This window comes from Hirundo rustica, chromosome 27, assembly GCF_015227805.2.
Source record: "Hirundo rustica isolate bHirRus1 chromosome 27, bHirRus1.pri.v3, whole genome shotgun sequence".
In the NCBI taxonomy this organism is placed as follows: Eukaryota; Metazoa; Chordata; class Aves; order Passeriformes; family Hirundinidae; genus Hirundo; species Hirundo rustica.
Window position 1 is genome coordinate 4,819,323 of NC_053476.1, and position 9,181 is coordinate 4,828,503.

Genomic DNA, 9,181 nt, shown 5'->3' on the forward strand with positions numbered 1-9,181 from the left:
GAATTGGGTTGGAATTCCCGTAAGGATGAGAGGAACTGTGAAGGACGAAGTGCCCTGGAGAGGGTTCGTCCCTCCCTGGCCAAAGTGCTTTTCCCGTGCTCGGGAACCTCCCAGAGGCGCTGCTTGGAGCAGCAGCAGCGACAGAACGGGACCTTAAGAGGGGCGGAACCGGTCCCGGACCCGGCACCGCCGCCCCCCCCCGGCTCCGAGCCGGGCCCGGGCCGGTGGAAGGACCCCGGAGGGCCCCGCTCGGTGTCGCCTCCTCCCGGTTCACCAATCACAGCCCGTCCCTGTGCCCCCCCTCCTCAGAGCACCCAATCGCCGCCCTCCACATCTGGGGGCGCTCCTGCTCGCGCCCTGCATCGCGAAGACCCCCGAAGCCGGGGTGCCCCCGGCACCGCCTGCTCCGCGCCGCTCACCGCCGGTCCCATCACGGCCGAACCGCGGCGGGTGCAGCCCCGGGGAGGGCTCGGGAATCACGGTCCGAAGCCCCCGCCCGGCTCCGGGCTGTTCCCAGCCCTCCTCGCCCGCTTCTCCCCCCGCGGCGCGTCCGGCAGCGCGCCGGGCGGCGCGGGGCGGTGCGGGCGCGGCGGGGCCGATGAGGCCGCCCGGGGCGCCGCGGGATGTGGCGCTGGAGGTGCCGCCCGCGCTGAGCGGCCCCGCCGCCACCATGGCAGCGAGCGCGGGGCTGCCCGAGCGCCTCCGCCTGCCCGTCTGCTTCCTCGGCGTGTTCGCCTGCTACTTCTACTATGGCATCCTGCAGGAGAGCATGTGAGGGACGCCGGGACCGAGCGTGGCTGGAGGGACGCGGGGCGGGGACGGGAGGAGCTGGGAAGTAACGGGGACACGGGACGGGGACACCGGCGAGAGACCGGGGCCAGGGGGACACCCGGAGCTGGGGGCTCTGGAGAGCAGGGACCGGGGCAGACCCGAGCAACCGGACCCGGCCGCTCCTTCCCCGTGCCCTGGGTTCTGTCCCCGGTGCCTGTCCCGCTCTGTCCCCGGTGTTCCCGGTGCCTGTCCCACGGTGTCCCCGGCGTCACCGGTTTCTGTCACGCTCTGCCTCGAGGTGTTCCCGATGCCTGTCTATGTCTGTCCCCGGTGTCCCCGGTTTCTGTCCCGCTCTGTCCCCTGTATCCCCGGTTTCTGTCCCAAGGTGTCCCCGGTGTCCCCGGTGCCTGACCCTCTCTGTCCCCGGTATCCCCGGTTTCTGTCCCTCTCTGTCCCCGGTGTCCCCGGTTTCTGTCCCTCTCTGTCCCCGGTGTCCCCGGTTTCTGTCCCTCTCTGTCCCCGGTGTCCCCGGTTTCTGTCCCTCTCTGTCCCCGGTGTCACCGGTTTCTGTCCCTCTCTGTCCCCTGTGTCACCGGTTCCTGTCCCTCTCTGTCCCCGGTGTCACCGGTTTCTGTCCCTCTCTGTCCCCGTGTCCGTCCCGCAGCACCCGCGGTCGCTACGGGGAGGGAGCCAAGCAGGAGAAGTTCAAGTACGCGCTGACGCTCGTGTTCATCCAGTGCGTGATCAACGCCGCCTTCGCCAAGCTCCGTAAGTCCCGGGGGTGGCGGGGGTCCCGGGGGTCCCGGGGCCGCTCTGAGCCGTCCCCGCCGCTGTCCCCGCAGTGATCCGCTTCACGGACGCGGCGCGGCCGGACCGCACGCGCGGGTGGCTGTACGGGGCCTGCTCGCTGTCCTACCTGGGCGCCATGGTGTCCAGCAACTCCGCGCTGCAGTTCGTCAGCTACCCCACGCAGGTGGGCGAGGGGACACGGGGACACAGGGACACTGAGGGGACACCAGGGACACTGAGGGGACACCGGGGACAGTGGCTGGGGCAGTGAGGGGACACCAGGGATAATGGCTGGGACACTGGGGGGACACTGGGGGGACACCGGGGACATGGGGACACTGAGGGGACACCAGGGATAATGGCTGGGACACTGGGGGGACCCCAGCTGTGACCCTGCCTGGGACACTGAGGGGACACTGGGGACAATGGCCAGGGACCTTGCTGTAACACTGGCTGTGACACTGAGGGGACACCGACCCTGCCTCTCGTTGTCCCGGGGTCACTCTGGTGTCATTGTCACTGCAGGGGGTGCAGGGAGGGGCTGAGCTCAGACACAAGGGACAGAAACCCCCCGGGAATGGCTTTGGAGGGACAGAAACCCCCCGGGAATGGCTTTGGAGGGACAGAAACCCCCTGGGAATGGCTTTGGAGAGACAGAAACCCCCCGGGAATGGCATCGGGAGTTTGGGAATTGTTAATGGGGTGGATTCAGTTTTTCATTTTGAGGCAGGTGCTGAACGTCCACTCAGCTGCCCCGGGGGATGTTTGGGGTCTCGCTTTGGGGATGGGGATCACTGACACCCATTTTCCCTTCCCAGGTCCTGGGCAAGTCTTGTAAACCCATTCCAGGTGAGAGAATTCCCCATTTTTCCTGGGTTTCTGTGGATTTCTGTGCCTCCAGCAGCCGCTGTCAGAGCTGTCCCAGGCTGGGTTTGATCCCAGGGAAGGCTTTGGGATCGGTTTGTGATGTTCTTTCTTCCCAGCCATGGTTTGGGAATGACATTTCCGGGATTTAATTCCCGTGAGGGGATTTAGGGGCAGTTTTTGACCTCCATTATCCCCAGTGATGCCGCTGGGGGTGAATTTTTAGGGATTTAACTCCCGTGAGGGGATTTAGGGGCAGTTTTTGACCTCCCTTTTCCCCAGTGATGCTGCTGGGGGTGACCCTGCTGCGGAAGAGGTACCCGCCAGCCAAGTACCTGTGCGTGCTGCTGATCGTGGCGGGGGTGGCCCTGTTCCTCTACAAGCCCAAAAAAGGGACAGGGGACACCGAGCACGTCTTTGGCTACGGGGAGCTGCTCCTGGTGAGTGCAGGGACCCCACAGAGACCCCACAGGGCCAGGCCTTGGGGTGGGGGTCACACCTGGGAGGAGCCCCGGGGCTCTCGGGATTTACACCTGGGATCAGTCCCAGGGTTTCAATTGCTGGGATAAACCCTGGGACTCGGGTGGGATTTTAGCCCTTACCTGGGATAAACCCCGGGCTTTTAGGCGGGGTTTAAACCTAGGTGAACCCTGGGCTCTCAGGTGGGATTCGCTCCTCACCTGGGATAAACCCCGCGTCCCTGTCCGTCTGTCCGTGCCCTGTCCGTCTGTCTGTCCGTCTGTCCGTGCCCTGTCCGTGCCCTGTCCGTGCCCTGTCCGTCCCTCTGTCCCCAGCTGCTGTCGCTGACCCTGGACGGGCTCACGGGGGTGTCCCAGGACCACATGAGGGCTCACTACCAGACGGGCTCCAACCACATGATGCTCAACGTCAACCTGTGCTCCACGCTCTTCCTGGGGGCAGGTGAGGAGCTGGGGCTGGATCTGGGCAGCGCTGTGGGGCTGGATGTGGGCTCTGCAGTGCTCTGGGGCTGGATTGGGGCAGTGCTCTGGGGCTGGATCTGGGCCCCACAGCGCTCTGGGGCTGGATCTGGGGCTGGATCTGGGCCCCTCAGTGCTCTGGGGCTGGATCTGGGCCCCACAGCGCTCTGGGGCTGGATCTGGGCCCCACAGCGCTCTGGGGCTGGCCTTTGGTGGGGTTTTCCTTTGTTCCTGCCCCACTCCTGCCACCCCAGAGCGGCTCCTGCTCCAGCTGGGAGCAGAATCTGGAGCCCAGCAGGGTCGGGAGCTGCCCCTGCCCGTGGCACTTGAAGGGTCCCTTCCGGCCCAAAGTGTTCCAGGAGCTGGCAGCAGCTCCCGGTGAATTGCTGGGGACTGTTCTGCTGGAGTTTGATCCCAGTTAATGATCTTTCTTTCACTAATTAACCAGGAGGGCGATGGCTCGTCCTGCTGCTGTTCCTTCCTGGTGTTTGTGGGACTCGCTCCCTGTTTTTGGGGGTTCTGAGCCCGACCTGCCCCCACGTGGGTGGGGAATCCCCGTCCAGGCTGCTCATCCCGGGCTGTTTTCCAGGGATCCTGTTCACGGGGGAGCTCTGGGAGTTCCTGAGTTTCACGGAGCGTTATCCCAGCATCATCTCCAACATCCTCCTCTTCGGCCTCACCAGCGCCCTGGGCCAGGTCGGTGCCCTGGGCTGGTCCCACGGGGTCAGGGCTGGGATTTGGGGCGGGATTTCCTTCCCTGGCAGCAGCAGGGATGGAATTCCCTGGGAATCCGTGGCTGCCCCATCCCCGGCAGTGTCCCAGGCCGGGCTGGATCACCCTGGGATGGGGGAAAAGCCATCCTGGACGAGCTTCATGCCAGGACTGCGCAGACCCAGGAATAACCGGGATGTGGGGGGAGATCCTTTGGGATTTTCCCGTCCTGGCAGCGACAGTGACAGTGACGGGGGGCTGCGTTCTCTCGGGGCAGAGTTTCATCTTCATGACCGTGGTGTACTTCGGGCCGCTGACCTGCTCCATCATCACCACCACGCGCAAGTTCTTCACCATCCTGGCCTCTGTGGTGCTCTTCGCCAACCCCATCAGCCCCATGCAGTGGGTGGGCACCGTGCTGGTGTTCCTGGGTGAGTCTGGGACGGGAATCCGCCGGATCCCTGCCCCGGCAGCTCCTCAGACCCACGGGGACGGGGCGGGAGGGAGGGAGGGAGCCTGGCGCCGGCGCGTCCGCCCCTCCGGTCCTTCCTCCCCGCCGATGGTTTCACCTTGGTCTGCTTTCGTTTGGTAAATTTAGTGGTTTGAGCATTTCTTTTTTAGTTGTGAGATAGGTTAGGAGAAAGGTAAAGCAGGTTTAATTAGATTTATTAATAGATTTATTAATAGATTTATTAATATATTTATTAATATTAATAGATTTATTAATAGATTTATTAATATATGCTAAAAGAAGAAAATTAAATTTCATTAAGTTTTTTAAAACTTTTTTTTCTTTTTACAAGCGCTTATTTTTTGATTAATAACACGAAGAGACAAAACTCAGAACTTTTATTTCGTTACTATCTATGAAATACTTTTTTACGAGTTTATTTGAAGAGGGAAACGGTTTTTTAATTTTAATGTATTATTTTATATAAATACATGAATATATTTATATAAATAATAATTTATTATTATTTTAATTTATTACAACATTTCTTTTATTGATAACTTAGAACAGGTTTTTTGTGGTTTTAATTGTTATAAAAACAACCTCCCGGGAACGTGTTTTGTGAAGTTTTTTTGTTTTATCGGCAGCTTTCTTAAGCTGCCTGTGGGTTGTTTTGGGGTGTTATTTTAAAGATAAGTAATTTTAAAGGTAAAGGATTTTTTTTTACTGAATGGAACAGAGATTTTTGTTTTACTTTTTTACTGGGTAAAACTTTTAGCTGGGGGTATTATTTACCCAGCTCGTTCCGGGGGTGAATTTGGGGACATCCGGCTGATTTTTTCCCGAAATTCCCGTTTTCCTGCCGGTCTGAAGAGCACAAACCTGGCGTTTTGTCTCCTCCCAGGCCTTGGACTCGATGCCAAATTCGGGAAGGGGGTGAAGAAGACGTCGCACTGAGGTTGACCGGGCAGAATGAACTTTTAATTTATTGTCTTGTACCTCAGAATCTGGTGTGGAACTGGACTCAGGACAGGGAATCAGAAGGAAACCGTGTGGAATTTGGGTTTGAGTTTGGTTTTTTTTTTTTAAATTCTAAAATCGTCTCTAAAATGTAATCCTTTAGTTGGAGGTGAAATTCAGCTTTTTTTTGTGTGTGTGTAATCGGAGCTGCCCCTTGGAGCCGAGCAGCAGCAGCAGATCCTTGCCTTAACAGGAAAACACAAATCCTTCCTATCTTTATTAAAGAAAAGCGGACAATGATCGCTTCTCCGGGATTTTTTGTGGGGATTTGGGGGATTTGGGACACCCAGCTCTGCCCTGCAGGGAGGGGAGAGGAGCGATCCCAATCCTTTGGGGTGATCCCGGGGTTAAAGCCTTGCTGGAGGCACCCCACCCTGCGACTGTGGGGTTTTCCAGGGGGTCAGAGCAGCCCTTTGCATTTTGCTCCACTGGGATTTGTCGGCAGGGAAATCCTGGATGTGCCTCAGCCCAGCCCTGGCTCCCAGGAAAGGAGAATTCCCCAAATCCGGGGCAGCTCCTCTCCCACCCCACGGGATCCGCGGGAGGAATTCCCGGAGCAGCTCCCCGGGGTTCCTGAGCCCTCCCGAGGAGCCTTTGGGGTGTCCCTGCCTGGATCCAGCTGTCCCTGGGAATAAACCCCGAAAGAACCGGGGTGGGATTCCAGGGGTTTCCATCCTCTGCTGCTTTTTGCTCTCCGAGGCACTTTGGGAGAGGGGAGGTTCTGTTCCCTGGCTTTGGGGGTTTGCTCCTCTTCCCCATCCCGAGGCTGGGCTGGGATTGGGGGGAAATGTCAGGAAGCTCCTCCCGTCCCCAGGGAAGGGCCAGGGTTGCAGAAGGTTTTGGTTCCAGGTATTTTGGTCCCTGCTGCTGAGGCCTGTTGGGTTTATTCCCAGCTGGAAGTGAGCCCCATCCAGCCCTGGGCAGGGCTCGGAGCAGCCTGGGATCCTGGGAGCTGTCCCAGGATGGGACTGGATGGGATTTAATGTCCTTTCCAGCCCCAACCATTCCGTGATTCCCCGTGTAAGCGCACCTGGGGGCAGCTCAGAATTCCCAAGGGACAAATCCCGGGGTCTCCACAGCTCTCAGGCTCAGTCCCAGCTTGGACCAGACCTTCTCCAGTTTGTGGGATGCAAATCCAGGTGAATCAAAGATTCTGGTTTGGGTTTTTTTCCCAGCCCTGGGAGCTCCCTCTGCCTGTGCAGCTTTGGGGTAAGGAGAACTTTCCCAACAGGAATTTTGGGGCGGTAGTGAGGCTCTGGAATGTTCTGGGGCTGGGACAGGACATTCCCGCAGGGAATTCCTGGGGTTTGCTCCCCCCACAGCTGCGGCCGGGCTGTCCCAGGGCAGGAACGGGTTTGTGCCTGGGGCAGGTGCAGATCCCTCCAAACCAATCCCGGTTTTTCTCTGCTCCAGATCCCAATTTCGGCCAGCTCCGGCCTCAGTTACCGGCAGGGGGAACTCTGCTTTCAACCATTCCCAACAAACACCGGCAGGAATCCAAAATAAAGCGGCTCCTGTGCAATCCCTGCTGGAGCTGCGCCGCTGGAGCCAAGCCCAGCCACAAACCCAGATTTTATTCCATTTTTTTTCCCCCGTTTTCACTGTGTTTAATCCTCCCCGGCCACCAGCAGAGCCTCCAGCAGCCGGGTTTGGAGCCGAAACCTTCCGAGCTGCCGGCACCTGGCGTGGAAAACATTCCTGCTGGGATTCTGGGGTTCTCCCAGGAAGCTCTGCCGGGCTCGGGGGGATCAGAACCGGCCCCGCAGCGGCTCCGGGAGGGTGAGGCTGGATGCGGGAGCTGAGCCCCGGCACCGCGGGCGGAATTTGGCAGCTCCGATCGCTCTCCTTTTCATCCCCGCTGCTTCTCCCAGCTCCTCCTGCAGCTCCAGCAGCAGATGGTCAAAAAGAAAAAAAAAAAGAAAAGAAAGCCACAAATGTTTGGAGAGGGAGGTGGAGAGGGGACTGGATTTTTTTGGATATTTTGTAGGGATGGAGGTAATTCTGAGAGCGATCATTTTCTGGTCACACGGGAGAGTAAAGGTGGACGAGGAATTGTTGTTATTCCCTTGGAATCTTGGTGTTTCCCGAGGAGGTTTTGGGGACAGCAAGGAAAGGCTTCCAGGCTGGTGGATGATTTGATGATTTGCTTCCCTGCAGGTTTGGCTTAATTGTCCCCACATCGGATCAAATATTGGGATTTTCCCTTGATGAAATCCCTGCTGGGAGCCCCCAGGAGGGACCTGGAGGCCGCCCTGGGGCAGGAACAGAGGCCTCCCCCCGTGGCCAGCAGAAAACTCTGCTCCAAATATCCCAAAACCTGAATATTCCGAGGCACTAACCCCCCCATCTGTTAATTTCTTTTGTCGTGAGCGCGGCTGGGAAAACAAAATCCTGGAAGGGTTTGGGTTGGGAGGGGGCCGGGCTGGAGGCCGTGCTCCCACGAGGACCAGCTCCTGTTTGAGGGGAAAAGCCGGCTTGCCATAAATTTTGGGGATTCAGGGACAACGCTCTGGGCTCCCCCACCCCGCAGGTGCCGAGGTTTGGGGAAGAGGGAAACAATTCCTCAGCAGGGTCAGGTTTTAATGAGTCTGGGATCAAAAGCAGGCTGGAAAACAAGAGCAGCCTCATCAGGAGCCGCTGCTAACGAGCACCAGCTCTCGGGGCTGGGGGAGCTGCGGGCTCACCGCTGTCGATTCAAAGGCTGAGCCCCTCCTCTCCTCTCCTCCAAAACCAGCTTTGATGCGTCTCCAATCCAGGTAAAAATAGCAACCCGGCCGATTCCCTGCAATTAAATCCTCCCGGGCAGGGTTTGTTTTAGGCGGTGTTTGTGTTCTCCCGAACAAAAAGCCGATTTCAGTCACAGCGGCAAGGGCTGAGCGGAGGTCTCTGGAGGCGTTCGGGAGTCAGGGAAGGAGATGTGGGTGGGAAATGTGCAGAGCAGGGAACGCTGAGGGCTTTGAGAGGGAGCTGTCCCACCAGAGCAGTCCCCTCTTGAGAGGAATTCTCCCGTGGAATTCACTCAGGGAATTCTCTTGTGGAAGAGCTGAGCCCTGGGGGTTTGCGCTGAATTTGAGGCAGTGCTGGATTGTCGTGGTTTGGGATCTGGGCGCCTCCATCACAGAATTCTGGAGTGGGTTTGGGCTGGAAGGGCCTCAGAGCTCACCCAGCTCCATCCAGGGACACATCCCGCTGTCCCAGGCTGCTCCAAGCCCCGTCCAGCCTGGCCTGGGACTCTTCCAGGGATCTTCTCTGGGAATTCCATCCCAGCCCCTCCACACCCTCCCAGGGAAGGAAAACCCACCTGGAGGCAAATCCTGTAACCCTCTGGATTCCTGCCTCCAACCTGGAAGGAACCAATTTCCCAGCTCTTTTCTACATGTACAGAAAAGATGTCAATATTTGATTTATCTCTGTAAGAGACACCAACATTCTATTTATCCACATAAAAATGCTTTTTAGCCTCTCTCCGCTTCAGGAGCTGTTGAGGGTGGGGATATTTTCCTTCTCCTGCTGCCCCACTCTCAGGAATCCACAGGGGAGGGAAGCTGGGCTCAGCCTCTGGCTCAGTTTGTGCTGCGAATCCCACCCGCAGGAGCAGGGCTGCAGCATCCAGGCTCTCCATCCCCCTTCCCCGGAG

At 58.4% G+C, this 9,181-nt stretch overlaps 1 protein-coding gene across 1 annotated transcript; it reads left to right on the plus strand.

The window, feature by feature from the left end:
• Positions 1–609: 609 nt before the first annotated feature.
• Positions 610–5,784, plus strand: SLC35B1 (solute carrier family 35 member B1). Its single transcript, XM_040087240.2, has 9 exons — positions 610–771; positions 1,436–1,539; positions 1,614–1,744; positions 2,379–2,409; positions 2,707–2,864; positions 3,219–3,345; positions 3,952–4,058; positions 4,351–4,504; positions 5,429–5,784. Exons 1-9 carry the CDS (start codon positions 671–673, stop codon positions 5,479–5,481), a joined length of 966 nt encoding a protein of 321 aa, XP_039943174.1. The 5' UTR covers positions 610–670; the 3' UTR covers positions 5,482–5,784.
• The last annotated feature ends 3,397 nt before the right edge of the window (positions 5,785–9,181 follow it).

Excerpts from the sequence above, each read along its gene's own strand:
- SLC35B1 (XM_040087240.2), top strand. The coding sequence starts at position 671 with ATGGCAGCGAGCGCGGGGCTGCCCGAGCGCCTCCGCCTGCCCGTCTGC. Across the intron at positions 772-1,435 it reads GGCATCCTGCAGGAGAGCAT|CACCCGCGGTCGCTACGGGG; the intron begins GTGAGGGACGCC and ends TCCGTCCCGCAG. Across the intron at positions 4,059-4,350 it reads TCACCAGCGCCCTGGGCCAG|AGTTTCATCTTCATGACCGT; the intron begins GTCGGTGCCCTG and ends CTCTCGGGGCAG.